Below are 18150 nucleotides of genomic sequence, written 5' to 3'. Positions count from 1 at the left end.
TCATTCGATAAAAAAAAACAAAAAAAAAACTATTTAGTCTGTGTGAATAATACCAGTCTGAGAATGAGTACAGTCTGCTGAATCAGAAGTATGAGAATGGGTGGAAAGTCTGCTAAACCCGAGGGGAACTTAAAGCAATTTCACCATGTGCCATTAAAGTAGTTTGCTTTGGTCACTACTTTCCACCAAATACTGTGATAATTAAATCTTTGCTTCATTAAGCATACCATAAATAAAACTGTATGTAAACATGGTCTATTTGTTGTGTACGCAGATCGAAGCCGCCGTTTCCCGTAAAGGAGACCTGACCAACCTGCGTGGAACAGCCACCTTGGTCTACAGTGGCCAGAAGATGGAAGCTAACGTGGTGAACAAGTGGAACTCCCGCAAGGCACGTCTGGTGGCTTCCCTGTCCACTCCCTACACCCAAGACATGAAGCTCAACTTTGAACAGTCAGCTGACCTGCAGACTGAGGCCTCACTCAGCTATGGCCGTGAGTACAGTGTGGACACTTCCAGCAGTGCTGTCTTCAACAGCAGAGAAGTCAGTGCCTCCACTAACATCAAGTACCGTGTGGGAGGTCCTCGTCACCTGGTCACCGCCTCTTTTGCCAAGGTGGGCTCCCTTCAGGACCTGGCCCTCACTGCCACCACTAGTCTGAACAAACAGGAGATCAGCTTGACGGCGGAACTGAACACTGTGCGGGACATCAAGGCTGTTGTGGCTCTGCGAACACCCTTCAACCAGTTTGAGAGTCTGGGCGCCGCCTTCCAACATGCTGGGGATTTGAACCAGATGACAACAGAAGCAGACGTACAGTACATGACCAACAAACACATCACTGGAAAGATGGAGCTGGCCATCCAGAGCCTGGACCAAATCAGCGTCCGTGGCACCTTCACCTCCCCCCTCAGTGGACTGGAACGTAGCGTGGTGTCCCTTTCTCACACTGCAAGCCCCAAGATGTGCACTGGTTCCTTTAACCTGGAGACGACCATTGCCGACTTTGGCTCACTGGATGCCTCCTATCAGAGGACTGGACACGTGAACAACATGAAGGCTGAATCCCACGTGACCTACAACAGCCAGTCCCTGATGGATGTCACCCTGGCCCACAGACTGTCCTCTGACAGACTGCGATCTTCACTGCACGTGTTGACCTCTGTGCTGCCAGAGCTGAACATCGATGTCAACCACCGAGGCGACATCCGCCGATTCACCACCAAGGCCTCAGCTTCCGCTGGTGAAAACAAAGTGTCTTCATACACACAGTGGTCCATGAGCGAAGACAACATGGATCTGAGCCAGACCCTCTCCTCCAACCTCCAGGGTGAAGCTAACAAAGCCGCCATCATTCTGTCCAGAGTCGGACCACTCAGTGACGTCACACTGCAGCTTTCAGGCAATGTCAATGCTAACAAGGCCAAGATCGTTGGTCAGCTGGCCACTGTCCGTGACCTCTCTGCATCCCTGGAAGTGGAGTCACCTTTTGATGGGTACCGCCAGCTTGGAGCCAGCTTCAAGCAGACAGGAGATTCCAATGATCTGTCTGTCATTGCTGCTGCTAACTTGGAGCGTAAGAAGATTGAGGTCGTCAGCAAGTATAACCATGACAACGAAGTCAGTGGCTCCATTGAAATCACCACTCCCTTCCGTGGCTACAAGCAGATGGGAGCTGCTTTCAACTATGGTGGTGAGACAGCCATGATTTCTGGAAATCTGCAGAAAGACAGAATTGAAGCTACTGGCCGATTTGTTAATGCTGGCACCATTGAAGGCAACATCGACGTCGCAACACCCTTTGATGGATTCAAACGAATGGGGGCTGCTTTCAACTTCGGTGGCGAACAAGCAATGGTTTCAGGAAACCTAGAAAATGACAAGATTGAAGCCACTGGCCGATTTGTAAATGATGATGTCAGTGAAGGCAATGTCCAAATCGTAACGCCTTTTGATGGATACAAACATATGGGAGCTGCTTTCAACTATAATGGCAAGACAGCCATGATTTCAGGAAACCTGCAAAACGACAAAATTGAAGCCAATGGCCAGATTGTTAACGCTGATAGCATTAAAGGAAACATCGACATTACAACACCTTTCAAAGGCTACAAGCAGATGGGAGCTGCTTTCAGCTACGGTGGCGAGAAGGCCATGGTATCAGGAAACCTGCAAAATGACAAAATTGAAGCCACTGGCCGATTTGTTAATGCTGGTACCGTTGAAGGCGAGGTCGACATCACCACACCCTTTGAAGGCTACAAGCAGATGGGCGCTGCTTTCAGATATGATGGCGAGAAAGCTACAGTTTCAGGAAGCCTGCAAAACGACAAAATTGAAGCCACCAGCCGATTTGTTAACAACGATAATATTGAAGGCGACGTCGACATCACCACGCCCTTTGAAGGCTACAAGCAAATGGGAGCTGCTTTTAAGTATGACGGCAAGATGGCCATGATTTCAGGAAACCTGCAACATGACAAAATTGAAGCCACTGGCCGATTTGTTAATGCTGACATTACTGAAGGTAACGTTGACATCACCACACCCCTTGATGGATACAGGCAGATGGGGGCTGCTTTCAGATATGACGGCAAGATGGCCAAGATTTCAGGAAACCTTGAAAACGACAAAATTGAAGCCACCAGCCGATTTGTTAATGCTGAGATCATTGAAGGAAACATTGACATCACCACACCCTTTGACGGATTCAAACAGATGGGGGCTGCTTTCAGATATGATGGCAAGACGGTCAAGATTTCAGGAAACCTGCAAAACGACAAGATTGAAGCCACTGGCCGATTTGTTAACGCTGAGACGACTGAAGGTAACGTCGACATCACTACACCCTTTGACGGATTCAAACAGATGGGAGCTGCTTTCAGCTATGGTGGTGAGAAGGCCATGATTTCAGGAAACCTGCAAAATGATAAAATCGAAGCCACTGGCCAATTTGTTAATAACGATAAAATCGATGGCAACGTTGATATCACCACTCCTTTTGAAGGCTACAAGCAGATGGGCGCTGCTTTCAGGTATGATGGCAAGACAGCTACGATCTCTGGAAACCTGCAAAATAACAAAATTGAAGCCACTGGCCGATTTGTTTACAACGGTATCATTGAAAGCAACGTTGAAATCATGACACCTTTTGATGGATACAAGCAGATGGGAGCCTCTTTCAATTATGGCGGCAACAGTTTCACAGCCACTGCCAACGTACAGAATGAGAAGGTGGAGGCCATTGCCAAGTATGACAATGCTGGTGACATCACTGGATCCGTGGAAGTCACAACACCTTTCGCAGGATACACCCAACTGGGAGGTCAGTTCCGCTACGCTGGAGACATGAGTGACATCACCATGGTCACCAGTGGAAACGTCGAGAACAGCAAGATGGAAATCACAGCCAAATTCAACAAGGGCCAGGACGTGTCAGGATCTGTGGAGATGATCACTCCATTCAGCGCTTACCGCACCATGGGCAGTTCTTTTGCCCTGACCGGGGACATGGAAACCATTCAGCAGGGAGGAGACCTCAGCCTGCTGCTGGCTGCTAACCTCATGCAGGACAAGGTAGAGGCTAGAGCTGCCATCAGCAACAGGGAGGGTCTCTCTGGCTCCGTCACCATGGCCACACCGTTTGAGGGATTCACCCAGGTTGGCGCCACCTTCAAACACACAGGTAGCGCCGACAACTTCAACACAGAGGGACAAGTCACCTACATGGATGGCCAGGCTATCTCTGGAAAGGTGAGGCTTGTGTCTGAATGTTTGATTCTTTGTCATAGCCCTTCTTAGATTTTCATCAGTAAAATGAGGGAATTACAATATATCACTGTCAACACTAAACACATTACTACAACATTTCGACAAAGGAGAAGGCAAAAAATGATAGATTTTCATTTTCTTACTGAATTAAAATTTTTATGCAGTTGACCTAAAGCTCGTAGTAGATTGTTTTCTGTCACTCATTTTAGGATCATGGCAGACCTTCAGTAAAACTTAAGATCGATTCAAACCCAGTACATTATCTTTTATTACAGGTGAGCCTTTACAACTACCGCCTGAGACGCATTGAGACCAGTGCCGAGCTGAGAACTCCCTTCACCAACTGGGAGATGACCAGGCTGAGCTACAAACATGCTGGGAACTCCAACAAGTTTGAATGTAACGCTAAGCTGGTGTGTGGCCGTGGGTATCAACACAGTGCTGACCTGAAGGTGAGTTACATGTGGGAATTTCCATGAATACACAAAGATCTGTACTTTATTCCATTAGGTTTGGCATTGTTTGGCATGATTAGTTGCATTTATGCCTTATTCAGCTTGATCCTTCAATTTCATCAGCATATATGTCATATGACAGAAAAAACACAGTCTATACTAGACATCATTATGATTGTAAACAAAAAGGTCTTTCCAGCTTTTTTTTTTCGAACTAAAAATTACGATTATCAATACGGTTAGGCAGTTGTTTTTCTTCTGAAATTATGCTTCGTTTCTTTGGTTCCAAGACTGTTGCGGTTTCATTTGGCCGTTTGTAATGGTGGATTTTACATATTAGATAATTAACATTGCTGGCTAATGATTAAGATCATGAGTATCCATTTATGCCCTAACAAAACAACAACAACAACAGCAACAACAAACTAACAAAAAAAACAACCATTCAACTATTTAAAAAAAACAAAAAACAAAGGTGATGCATGACACTGCCATCAGACACAGTCACGACAGTCACAGCACTTATTTCACCATGACCCCGACCTTTTCCAGGTGAACCTGCGCAGAGACCAGAACGTGCAGCTGACCGTGAAGACACCATATGAAGGGTTCCGCATGACTGAACTGATCCACAGCCTCTCCCTCAGTGACAGCAGTGTGCAGTGGAGTGGAGCCATGACCTATGGAGAGGCACAGCGTGCCACCAGTCAGCTGACTGTCTCCTATCCCGATGATCGCTTCAGCTCTCGTTTTGACCTCCAGACGCCCTTCACCTCTGACCTCACTGCCACTTTCGACCTTCAGGGTGGGCTGACCTCTTTCACCAAGAAACAGGTGGGTGGTGTGTTGTCTACAGTATCATTTCGAGTCATGGATTGAACATATCTGTGTAATTGATGTTTTGCTTTTCAGTGATGGTAACACTAGATTGGTTTTACTGTTATTCCTGGAAATGGTAAAAGCAAAATGGTCACATTCGTTATCCTGTCATGATCACAAAAAGACATGGCCTTACTGATTAACTGGTATGTTTTCCTGTTGCAAAAAAAAAGAGAGAGAAGAAAGAACAAACATACATACCTACACATGTAAAAGAATAAGTACTACCAAATGAGATATAAAACCATCTATAGCCTTTTTTTCCTTTGTGGCTGTGTGCAGACGTACAAGTACGGTGAGCAGTTCCAGTTTTCTGATGAGCTGGAATTCCAGATCAACGACAGTCCCCTGCTGTTGGTGAGCGAGGTGGTGACCTACTCCTATGGTGACGTCAACAAACACCACAGTCTCTTCTTGCGTCGTCAGGGACCCTGGAACGACGTCAGTCTGGAAGCCAAAGGGGAAACGGCAGGTCAGACTGCCGCTGTGAGTGCCTCTTTCAAGAACGAGTTTGGCAGAGTCGAGGGCAATGTCAACGTCAACACTCCTTTCGATGGGTTCAGGTAAGAAATTATTTGCTGCCTTATCTCTTACTGCAGTCACCTGATACATCATGACTTTTAGTGTAAACATTACCTGGAAATGACTTAAATGGAGAACACGTGAATTTTCATCAGCAATAGCAGTTTGAAAGATAGAGCAGAGGAAAAAAAGTGGAAAGAAGGAACAAAGAGAAGGAAAACAAGATGAAGGGGAAGAGAAAAAAGACAAACAAAGAGAGATACTAGCATCACGAATGACAGTCAATACAATTCCCCTCTCGCTATTTCCAAAGCCACACACACACCATGATTTCAGTGTGCAGACCTTTTTCCCTGACTCATGCCTATCTGCATGTGATACTGGCAATACAAATGGTTGTCAATACAATTTCACTCTCACTATTTCCAAAGTGACACACATCATGGTTTCAGCACCCAGACCTTTTTCTCCCAGACTAGTGCTTATCTCACACTATGATTTCAGCTCAACTCTTTCCACCCAGACAAATGCTTATCTCACACAATTACCTCAACACCAAGTCCTTTCTCCCAGACTAACGCCTATCTGCACGTGATGTTCACAGAGACGTGGGCGCCAGCTTCCAACACATCGGAGAGCTGAGCAGCACGTTCAACACGGAAGCCAAAGTGGAGTACACAGACGGACAGGAAGTGGCAGGCAAGCTGGACTTCACGCGCGCTACCTGGCAACGTCTGGAGGTGACTGCTGAGCTGACCACGCCCTTTGAGGACTGGACACAGACACGTGCTGAGTACAGGCACACTGCTGACAATGGTGAGGCTGAACAGGAGTCACAGGGTGTCTTTAAACAGTTGGTGACACCTCTAAGACAGGCATCCGTATTAGCAGCAGCTAAAGCAGCAGCAGCAGCAACAACATTAATGTTATCATCATCATCAACAGCAGCACTTCTGTCTTATTGAAGTTGATGTTATTGGCAGCATCAGCATTAGTAGTAGTAGTAGTAGTAATGGTGGTGGTGTTCTTGTTATTGTTATCTATTACACACATTAATATGGGAAGAAGAAGAAGAAGAAGAATGAAAATAGTAGCAACAGGAACAGCAGCAGCAGCAGCAGCAGCAGTAGTAGTAGTAGTAGTAGTGGCAATAGCAGGAGCTGCTGCAGCAGGAGGAGCAGCAGCAGTAGTAGTAGTAGAAGTGGCAATAGCAGGAGCTGCAGCAGCAGTAGGAGGAGGAGGAGGAATAGTAGGTGTAGGAGTAGTAGGTGTGTTTCTTATTGTTGATGTTGTAGAGGCAGTAATAGTAATTCTTCTTCTTCTTAGTTCCTTGTTACACTCCATTACCATTACCATTACCATTATTATCATCATTATCCAGATGGATTCGCGTGCTACGCTGGTGCTGAGTATCTCGGTGACCAACGCCTGACTGGTGACCTGCGTGTGACGTCATCCCCTAACCCGGAAGTGACCTTGACTATGAAGACCCCATGGAGCAACTGGGAACAAATGTCCGCCACTGGCACCTATCAGAATGATGGCTGGGGAAAGAAGGAGGTCAGTGATTAGTTCTCTGCTCTTTAACTTGTTGACTAGTTTAACCAGCTTTCTGCAGAAAGGAAGGAAGGAAGGTGGCAAGGATTGAAAGAAGAATTGGAGGGACGAAGGAATAAAAAAATAAAAAAAGCAACCAAAAAAAAAAATCTTCAAACGCAGGTATGGAGGAAGAAAATGAAAAAACCGAATAAGTAAGGATTTTTTTTTTCCAATTAACAAACATTTCCAACAATAAAAAATGGACCAACAAGCATTGCGTGTGCAAGCAAAATAGCCATTATATCTATTATGTTTTTGTTGTCATTATTGCTGTTGATTTTTCCTTTTTCTTTTCAATACTATTGAACAAATACAAAATGGATGAATCAACAAAACAAATGTTTCTTCTTCTTCCATTATTCCTGTTGTCATTATTATTGTTCTAACTGTTACCAATGTCCCACTCATGTTCCTGGTTATGTTTTGTGTTGTGTTTTGGTCATTGTTGATGTTATTGTCTCTCTCTCTCCCCTCCAGGTGTCCAGCAAGATGGACCTTGGCCAGGGCCATGTCTACACCCTCCAGTCCTCCCTCTCTGGCTCCAACTCCATCACTGCTCGTCTGACCACGCCCCACGCTGACTGGCACACCCTGGAGGCACGCGCCAGCCACGAGGGCAGCGTGGAAGACTTCAAGAGCTCCGCCTACCTCAGCACCCCTCTCCTGGATGCTGTCAGTGCCTCAGCCAGTCTCAGCTACCGTTCGCCTTTCGATCTGACTGCTGCTGGCTCTTTGGACACGCCCTTTGAAGGCGTGAAGGACTGGAAGATGGAGGTGATGTGAAACCGTCTGTATGTGCTGAAGGGTCTGAGACTGAGAGTGAAAAAGAGGGAGGCAGAGAGAGAGAGAGAGAATTTATGCCTCAATCCAAACACTGTGATAGTACAGTATTACTTTCAGAATAGTATCCCAATGTAAACACAATCAATACTTATGATTTTGCATTTAGAATCAATGTCAGACTATACACCCAAATCCAGAGTATGCGTCCTAGCAATAGTGTGGTATTACATTCCTGAAAAGTTGCTTTGAATTTGGTCACAGGTACCAAATAGGTCAGAATATGCACTCGAGTTATACAACCGCCATACGAGAACTTGTACGTGCATCCTGATAGTGAGAACTATCGTTTTAAGTCTTTGCTAATGTTCCTCCTCCAGATGGTCAACGGAGAACGCGGCTCCCAGAAAACAAGCCACGTGATCTTGGGCTGGTCAGGTGACCAGGAGATCGTCATGGACGGCACGTGGCGCCATGACAACAGCTGGAACGAGCGCCACCTGCACACAGATGTCAGTCTCAGCACCCCTTTCCAGGCAGCGCGCAGAACCAACTGGGTGCTTGAGCATCATGCCACCCAGGGCAAATATGAACACAAGGTGAGAGGAATGGCAGAAGTTGTGAGCTGACCCCAGCAACACGCATAGTGTATGTCTTACTTTACCTCCAGATTGCAAACAGAAAAATGTCTCTGCTGAAAAGTGCAAAGCATAGGCACATTGGAAGACTAACAAAACCAGCATTAAGTATAGTGTCTAACTCCACATCCATGTAGCAAAGAGAGAAACAGCGTCTGTACTGACAAGTGCAGTGCACTGGCAAATTGGAAGACAAATATAAGTGATAATTTGATTATAAGTGAATAAGTCAGTTAATACATCAGCCAGTAGGGTAATTAGTTGATGAATGAAATGGAGTCTTTAAACACAGAATGGTTCAGCCAATGATTCTACACACGAGCAAATCGTTGAAACGCATTTTTCTTCTACAGATGACGGGCAGTCTGAACGGTGACAAGCTGGTGGACCTTGACCTCTCCACCCTGACCGCTGACCTTCCCCAGGTCACCGTGACCCTGACTGAACCCTACTCCATGCAGTACTCCCTGGCACGCACTGACGAGGGCGCTGAGCTCAGCCTGGACTGGGACCGTAACGACCCCAACAGCAACCTGCGTGTCACCTCACGCTTCACTGACTCCACTGACTCCAACGGCCTTCAGCATGACCTCGACCTCAAGGTCAGTGCGACAGACATCACTGTTAACAGGTCCCGTAGCATTTTACGGCCATCGGGGCAGTTTATACACATTCACTGTGTCTAGGGCTCAGCATGTGAAAGTGGGTGGGGCCCAATCCTCTCTTTCAGCTGTTGTAACCTTCCCCAACCGAGGTCAGGTGCCCGTTCACACCTTGGCTAGAGCAAGGAAAATCTGAGTAAAATGTCATCACTGCTATCAATGTTACAAATTTAGATGAGGCTCTTGGTTAAATATTGAACACATCAATGCATCTAATCCATTTTTGTCATGATTTACATCATAAATATTCCGTGTAAGACTACCTGCAATTGAAATGCGTTCCTTTAAGGAACTGTGGTCAACTATATTCCTTTAACGGAAATGGTTAATGTTGCTGTATCCTATGAGAGGCTTCATCGATTTGCAACTGCAACACATCTTATAACGCTGAAATACTTGTTCTTTTCCTCCTCACGCCTCATGTGAACCAGACACAACACACATTTCATCCCACACCCTCGTTGACACTGTGCAGGTGATCCACCCTTCACGCACAGTGGGAGCCAAGTACAACCTTCAGGTCAGCCCACAAAACGCCGCCAGCCAGGGCGAGCTCTACTGGGGCAGGGGAAGCAACCGCAGAGTGTTCTACACCCTGGACTTCAGTGACCTCAGCCGTCGCTCCAGCACGAGCTACGAGGGCAAGGTGAAGGTCGGAGTGTTCTCGCGTGCAGTGCAGATGAGCGGGTCCGTGTCCCAGAGCCCTGTGTCACGTGCGATGGACGCCACGCTCCACTGGGACGCTGACCGTGACCAGAACAAACAGGTGTCCCTCAAGACCAGGTGGACCTCTGGCGAGAAGAACAAGGCCGACCTCACTCTCAGTCTCCCTGCCATCAACCAGGTCTGGATTTTCTTTTTTTCTTTTTTTTCTTTTATATTGAAGTCAGTAACATTCTATTTCCTCTTTCTCAGCGTAAACTCACACTAATTTGTTGATATTTATGGGCTGTATTTCTAATACTCCCAATTTATGAAAATGGAAATTAACTGGGTTTTTTTCTTTTGATTTTGTGAAAACATGGTATCATCTTCATTTTCTTGAAATGTTGCTGGCACGAATGAAGGAAAAGAACAAGGAAAGAGTTATTTGCAGTAAGTAATTTCTATGAACACAAGATACGTATCATGACCTTTAGCTATTGCTATAAATAGACTGTAAACGTATTGTGATGAAAAAATATATTTGATGGCCTCAGTCCAGTGCTACAAATAGACTGTATACGTGGTGTGATAAAATGATATAAATAGACTGTATATGTGCTGTGATAAAAAAAAACAAAAAAAACATATAAGATGGTCTCAATCCCATGCTATAAATAGGCTGTTCACGTGGTGTGACAGGAGGTGCACGTGAAAAGCGAGGTGGCCGTGAACCAAGGGAAGACACTCCTGGACGCCACCACCGCCCTCTCCTACTCCCAGGACTCCAGCAAGGTGCTGACCTTCACCTCCAAACTGCAGGACACCACAGGGGCCTGGGACAACGGCAGCAACTACACCCTTCACCTCACCTTGACCCACCCTCACACTGACCTCGACGTGTCCATGACCTCTCACCTTGGAGCCACTGAGGACCGGTACTCGGCGGCTGTTGACACCTGGTACCTGACCTCTCGCCGTCAGCGCAAGAACATGGCTTTGAGAGGAGAGATCGACCAGCTGCGTCGGCAACTCACAATGGAGGTGGGTGGTATGGTAACTGTTGTCATGTAACTGCAGCGAATTTGTCAGCCAGTATGGGTATACTTGAATTAACACACTATTCGTTCTTACAAATCAGTACCGTGCAGTTAATGAGAAAGGCTCATCTTTGAAACGTGTGTGGTTAAATACCCATTGCATGTGGTAAACTACAATGTTAGTGGATTCTATTTGCATGATACATTTTTACTTTTGGTAATCATATGAAAAAAATGTTTGTGAAATATCTAACATGATGTGCTACCGATATTAAATAATGATTGCATCCTTAAGGATTTTTTTTTTCTGGGAGTGATAAGCTTGATCTTTTTTTATTCCCTGTCGTATTGTTTTAACAAAGTAATCTTCTAGAATATGCGTCTTGAATGATTTGTCATCGAAATCATTTCTTCAAACTTATCATACATCTTCCAAAAATATCAAATGTATCATTTAATGATCCAAATGGAAAAGGATGGAAGGCATTCTCCAAGTCCCTGCTGTCGGAAGGTAGCAGCAAGGTGTGACAGAGCTGTTGACTTTGCTGACAGATGGCGAGCCCCGTGAAGAAGATGATGATGCAGGGACAGGTGAAGAGCGTGGAACCTTACTCCCTCAGTCTGACCAACAGCTATGACGATGACCGCACCATCCAGACTGACGTCACCCTGGACACCAACAAACGGTCCTTCAGCCTCAAGACCAACTACGATCTCGGTCAGTCACTGTGATTGATGTTCACACTCGGCACACAGTTATTTGTTACATATGATTATTGCAACATGCAATGTGTAATTCTGTTCTGAAATTAACACAAGGAAAACGATCATTTATTTATCAGTGTAAATGTTTTCGAGTACTGAAATCATTTGTGTCAAGTGCAGTTTCGAAAAGGAAAACACAGCACGATCTGAAAACCGAAACAATGGCATCAAGTGCTTGCGCTGTGGCAATTATTCTTCCATTTTTCAAGGCGTTGAATGCTGGTGTGCTATGAAGCAATTACAGAAACAGACAGTCAGAGACAAAGAGACAGGGAGAGAGAGACAAACAGACAGACAGAGACAGAGATGTGTCAGATAATGGGCCAGTGTCCACACACTCTTCAGTCCCTCTCCTGTCCATGGTTACAGAACACCCAGAACGCAGCCTGGTCCTCAAGGCTTTCTACGTCAACGACACTGCCATCAAGGCGGAAGTCTACCGGGATCACGTGACTGACGTCATCACTGACGCTCTCCTGGCTCTCCGTCTGAACACCTCCACCCTCCTCCACTCCCGTCTGCACTGGCGTTCTGCTTCCCTGAGTGAGCTGCAGGTAAAGTGAAACTCTCCCATGTTGGGATGTTTGAAACGTGTTTAGTCCTGAAGTATGGAGGATGACAACAAGGAAAACACGACACAAACATGACATGTGTATCTCTAGTTAACGTGCCTGGAGCAAGAACACACATTGCATCACCGATACACAGCATGACGCAAACACCAGGTGACCTGAAGTTCCTTCTTCTGGTGAAGTTTGTTGATCTTGTTTTGTAAAGGATGTAGTTTCACTTTCACGAAATTATCATTACCTGAGCATTTATTCCCATGATCAAAGAACTCAAAGATTATGTGAGGAAACAAACCTAGCATAAAAAGCCCAGTAAGAGAGATCCATTGAGTTTTCAATTGTCTGTAACAGAGTGACCAAGGTGGAAATGGGTAGCAGATTTCGGTTTGGAAAGGTTAAAACGGTGGCAAGATTGGATTTGGGCCCCGCCTACCTATGCCGAGCCACAGACACGATGATTTCACACCCCCGATGCCCGCAAAAGGCTATGGGACCTTTAACCTTGTACCCTAACCTGTCCAAACGTCACCAGCACGTGCCCCCCTCTGTCCTTCAGGAATACAGCGTGGCCAAGCTCAACAACTACGCCTCCCGCAGCAAGCAGACCGTGAAGAGCGTCAGTGACGCCGTGCGAGAGGAGCTGGCGGCCAGGTATTCCCGCAGTGCAGCAGCTCTGGCCGAGGACCTAACTCCTCTGGTGGACCTTCTCCACAGCGAGATGAACGAGGTCGCTTCCCAGCTGCAGACCCTGAGACGTCAGCTGAACCGTTTCTACCGCCGTCACCCTTTCCTGCAGAACATGGGCAGTGCAGTGTCTGACCGCTACCTGGCCTTGCAGTGAGTGTTGTGTTGTGTTGTGTTGTCCCATGGCGTCCCTTGCTGTGCTGTGCTCTGCTGTGCCGTGCTGTGTCGTGTCGTGTCGTGTCGTACTGATACATCGTCCACTGAAAAGTAGGCAATATTAGTAAAACATAAACAAAAATCGTTTTATTTTTACCCATGTGTTGTCGCACCACTTGATCCATATTGATCTCACGAACAGAGCTTTGTCATCTGGCAAGAACCTACATGGTGAAACATCAAAACAGTTTTCAGTAGAAAACAAGAACAGACAGAGGCTAGAGATGGAAATATGATCGCAATGATATATCAGAATGTACCATCAGAAAAAAAGAAGTATTTGTTCAGGCCATGAGTGTTTGCAGGAAATACTAAAAACATTCAGTCAATAATCAGTTCGTGTGTGTTTGCAGCCAGTCAGACATATCTTAAAACATACAGTCACTACTCAGATGACGTGACTTTGCAGGCAATGAATAATAATGACATGTCAAACATGTATCACTTAAAACACTCAGTCAACACTCAGACCCTGTGTTTTTGCAGGCAATTCATCGGCGAGATGTCAGACAGCTACCAGCAGAAAGCAGACGCCATCAGCCAACAGATGAAGGAAGCTGTGCAGACCATGACACAGTACCCTGTAGGGCAGTACTACCATCAGTCCGTCAACTCTCTGCTGCAGGAGTTTGAGGTAACTCTCTTACTGGTTGATTCGAATCCCGGCTGTCTTGAAAATATTATTGTTCAATGCCTTGTTCATTAGTTCCAACATGAATTAAAGCATGGTAATCTTATTTCGATTTGAGGAACATACTGAAGTGATCGTTCATGATCTTACTCTGACATACCATCTGACATAACTGATGATCTCAACAATAATATGACGAAATACTGACATCACTAGTCACGTGGCTGATGTTAATGGCAAGGCGTGTGTTTCAGGAGCTGATTGACAGTGGAGTGACACACCTTACAGAGACAGTGGTCTCCCTGGACTGGTACCTTCTGGCAGCCAGAGAGAACAGCATCCATATCTCTGACGCCGTGTCAGGTAGGACAACATTTCTGTTTAAATAGCTAAACACGGCACACAAAGCGTGTAACCTCCACGGATGTGGTGTAAATGTATTGTATTGTACTACTCTTTTGTCACAACAGATTTCTCTGTGTGAGATTCGATCTGCATGTCTCACAATGACAGAGCCACCCTTCTTTTTCTGCATGCTAGTGTATTAGTTTTCAAAGTGAATTTTTCTGCATAACTTTGCCAGAGATGACATTTTGTTGTCGTTCGTTGGTCCTTTTAAGTGTATGGTGCACACAGGACCTCTGTCTACCGTCTCATTTTAATGATTAATACATTAGGATTTTTGACACATATTCCTTTACATAGATGTGCAAGTATATGTGTACGCTTACAAACACGCACACACCCCTCACCCCCCAGCACATACACACTCAGAACATAATAAATTATCAACGCATGTCATCACTTAAATGTACGCCACACATTACACATACATTCGGACGGGGCTGATGACTAGGTCTGCAGTTAAATGGTTGCTGATTATGCAGCTCTCTCTTTTATATACCTTGGGATGGTCTGAGAAACAGATCATTGGCTGCTTTCGGGGAACAGCTATTAGCGAAATGACTGTTTAGGTCTCGATTATTCCGTACCGACGTCCCGATAGGCAGCATCTAAAAAAATCCTAAAAGCTGGATATGATTCATTGTGACTGACTGACTGACTGTACTTTTTTGAGTAGCCGCTTGTGGTGTATGTAATCCATGATGACGTGTTCTGTGCAGGGGCAGTCCACAACCTCACTCAGCACCCCTACATCCAGTCCCTGGACGTCACTCCATACATTGAGGCTGCCAGCAACAAACTGAGCGCGCTGCGCGTGCCTGAGCGATACACTGCTGCCATCTACAACGCCTCCGCTCGTGTGAATGAGGTCATGTCTGACGTCATGAACATGGAGTCGATGAAACGCTTCAAGGGGATGTCCAACGAGGTTTACCAACAGGTCAGTCAAGTTGCATTAAACGAAATAAAATCAATTCAATTCAATCAAGTCGCGTCACTCAGCTGTAAAATAAAATCCAATTGCCTTGCTGACAATCAGCCGTGCACAAAGAATACCTTACAATACCTTGTTTATCAGCTTTACGCAGCATTTACACCACTTATAATGTGATGAACAAAATGGCATTGTCTTTTTCCTGAATAACAAAAATCTTAAGCTTCTTGGTAAGATTAGATCTGGATGAAAAATGTTTTAAACAGCTCATTAGTGTGTCATTCCAACAAATGTTTAAAGTTAGAGCAAAAATAGCATTGCTTTACATAGTATGACAGCATGTATTCTCCAAATAATATCCAGTGTTTGATGTGATTAAATGAACACACACACACACACACACACACACACACACACACACACACACACGCACACACACACACACACACACACACACACACACACATTCTTGTCTAATGAATATATCACTGAATGGTGAAAAGACGTTATATTAAAGAACGAAAAAAAAAATCAGAAGCCCGAGTCTGAACGATCATGTACACACTTTGTGCAGGGAGTGTGGGCCTACAACTACTGGCAAGTGGAGGACAACCTGAAGAAACACCTGCACAGCATCGCCACACTGCTGAAGGAAATCGTCGAGGAAGAACTGCACGTGTACACACATCACTTCCGCTTCCTGCAGAAGAGTCACGTGACTGTGTGGGATCCCGAACACGGGGAGATCCAGGCCGAGACCTACCTGCCCCTTGCCATGGAAACGTTGGACTCCCTGCCGGATATGACGCCGTTGGTGACGCAGTACAATGAGGTCATGAGCTCTGTTCCTGACATGGACACTGTGCAGTATTTCTACGATCACGTGAGTGGGACCCGAACTTTTTCTTCATCCTTTTCTTTCTGAAGTTATTGTATTGATGCTTCTGTTGTGCTGTAGATTGTTGTGTATTGTATCATAATCACTGTGTTGTACGTTGAACTTAATGCAGCATTTTTCTTTTTTTTTCTGTTTATTTCATTCATTTGCACAACTTGCGTGTGTGTGTGTGTGTGTGTGTGTGTGTGTGTGTTTTCTTTCATCCATGCAATTGTGGTTGCATATTTCGCATAGTGCCAGGTACCTGAAAGTAAGCAGCATGATAAAATGAATAAACATGTTTCAGTCTGTCAGTCATGACAGCAGTGTTAAGATGACATATCTGATTTCTGTATGAACATAGATCAGTGTCTGAGTGTTTCGTTAGATGCCTTTGCATGGTGGTGAATGTCCGTTTTTCATGTTAGTGTTTAAATGCATGTTTCTAAATGTCGGTTTTTACATTGAACAGTGCAGCTGAGAATGCTATTCATGGGGAGGATCTTTGAAAATGAAAGCAGTTGCAGCGGCAGCAGCAGCAGCAGTAGTAGCAGTATTAGTAGTAGTAGTAATGTTATTTGTATTATCATTGTTGTTGTTGTTGTTATTATTATTATTATTATTATTATTATTTCTGTTGGACACAGTACGTTCCAAAGACCACGTGGTGGGCTGACAACAACTCCACACAACAGGGACCGCTGTTGGCGGAACTCAATGTAAGTCTGACTTTTTTATATTGTATTTGTGTTGCCTTTTGATATAGTATTATGCACAGAATGTCATTATATGTTCATCAGAAACGTCAACCGATAGTGGGCAAGAACTGAATGTTTGTACAGCTTGGATGACTAGCGAATAAAAGTGACAGTGTATCCTGAAAGAGGCTCAACACTTGGCTTCTATCAGAGACTGGCATAAACTTACAGTTGGGCCAGCAGCAAAGTGAGAGCTGTATGATCAATGGTTTCTCCACTGCAATCGGAATTCACTTACTGGCTCAGTCATTTGTGAAGGACTTTGAATCTCGAATTAGGAGGCACGATTGTAAGGGCTCTTAGTGCTGCAGTCTTGGGAGCTAAATGGCCATTGGGAACACCCCAATGTGGACTTTCTTAAAGATACATAAATAACACGCGCGCGTGCGCGCGCACACACACACAGACACACGCACACACACACACACACACACACACACACACAGTGTGTGCATCACAGAAAATGAAAGTGAATAAAATATGGCGTGTTTTGTTGTTGTTGATCGTTTTTACAATGATTGAACTGAATAAAAGCAGTGATGGAACTGACTAAATAAAACGCTATGAATTGTGTGCTTCAGGAATACACCCCCAGCCCCACCACTGACAGAACTCTGAGGAAAAGGAAGTTCAGAGGCAACAGAAGAGTGGCGGCCATCTAATGACGTCATGTTGTTTCCTTTCTTCCCGGAACTGACCGACCTTGGCTTTGTTTTGTGAAAACACGAGAACTCTGATGATTAGACTCATAGGTCATTGTAGAAACTGAAACTCCCCTCCACCCCCACCCCCATCAGCTTCCAACCCCCTCCCTTTCTCTCCCTCCCTCCCCCCCAACCCCCCGCCCCCCCGTTCTCCCCCCGACCCCCCCCACCCCCGCCGCCCCCACCACCCCCCCACCCCACCCCCGACACCCCCAACTTCCTTTTTAAAAGAATGAATTGATTTGATCTCCACAGACCATGATGAATAAAGATATTGCAGCATAAAAATGGTGTTTGTGTCTGATGTTGCTCTCTCTCTCTCTCTCTCTCTCTCTCTCTCTCTCTCTCTTCTTTCAGAGCAGAACGGCATGTCTGATGGATGGGTATGGGGTGAGGTGTGGGTGTTTAGAAGACGGGATGTCAGTCACACGTCCTGTGAGAATGAAAGTGAATCAGTTTCTCACTCTGCCTGTCTGATTGGTTCGTCGGTTCACTACTCTCTCTCTCTCTCTCTAAGTGTTTATGTCTCCCCATTCTGTCTGCGTCATGTCGCTCTCTCTGTCTCTATCTTTGTGTCTCTGTCTCAGTTTGCCTACCTGCCTGCATATTTGTCTGTCT

At 45.5% G+C, this 18150-nt stretch overlaps 1 protein-coding gene across 1 annotated transcript in view; it reads left to right on the top strand.

Moving 5' to 3' along the window:
- Positions 1–17779, top strand: part of LOC143275928 (uncharacterized) — a 39293-nt gene extending 21514 nt beyond the window's left edge. The window contains exons 32-51 of the mRNA XM_076580270.1: positions 275–3754; positions 4048–4224; positions 4780–5061; positions 5389–5669; positions 6233–6444; positions 7010–7188; positions 7705–8001; positions 8388–8606; positions 8999–9247; positions 9783–10151; positions 10652–10993; positions 11542–11707; positions 12124–12308; positions 12880–13160; positions 13710–13857; positions 14109–14217; positions 14979–15199; positions 15768–16076; positions 16718–16789; positions 17410–17779. Coding sequence (XP_076436385.1) covers positions 275–3754; positions 4048–4224; positions 4780–5061; positions 5389–5669; positions 6233–6444; positions 7010–7188; positions 7705–8001; positions 8388–8606; positions 8999–9247; positions 9783–10151; positions 10652–10993; positions 11542–11707; positions 12124–12308; positions 12880–13160; positions 13710–13857; positions 14109–14217; positions 14979–15199; positions 15768–16076; positions 16718–16789; positions 17410–17490 — 7659 coding nt within the window. The 3' untranslated portion in view covers positions 17491–17779. The remainder of the gene's footprint in view (positions 1–274; positions 3755–4047; positions 4225–4779; positions 5062–5388; positions 5670–6232; positions 6445–7009; positions 7189–7704; positions 8002–8387; positions 8607–8998; positions 9248–9782; positions 10152–10651; positions 10994–11541; positions 11708–12123; positions 12309–12879; positions 13161–13709; positions 13858–14108; positions 14218–14978; positions 15200–15767; positions 16077–16717; positions 16790–17409) is intronic.
- The last annotated feature ends 371 nt before the right edge of the window (positions 17780–18150 follow it).

Source organism: Babylonia areolata, chromosome 31, assembly GCF_041734735.1.
Source record: "Babylonia areolata isolate BAREFJ2019XMU chromosome 31, ASM4173473v1, whole genome shotgun sequence".
NCBI lineage: Eukaryota > Metazoa > Mollusca > Gastropoda > Neogastropoda > Buccinidae > Babylonia > Babylonia areolata.
The sequence above is the reverse complement of the archived record's forward strand: the minus strand, read 5'-3'. Positions and strand labels throughout refer to the sequence as shown.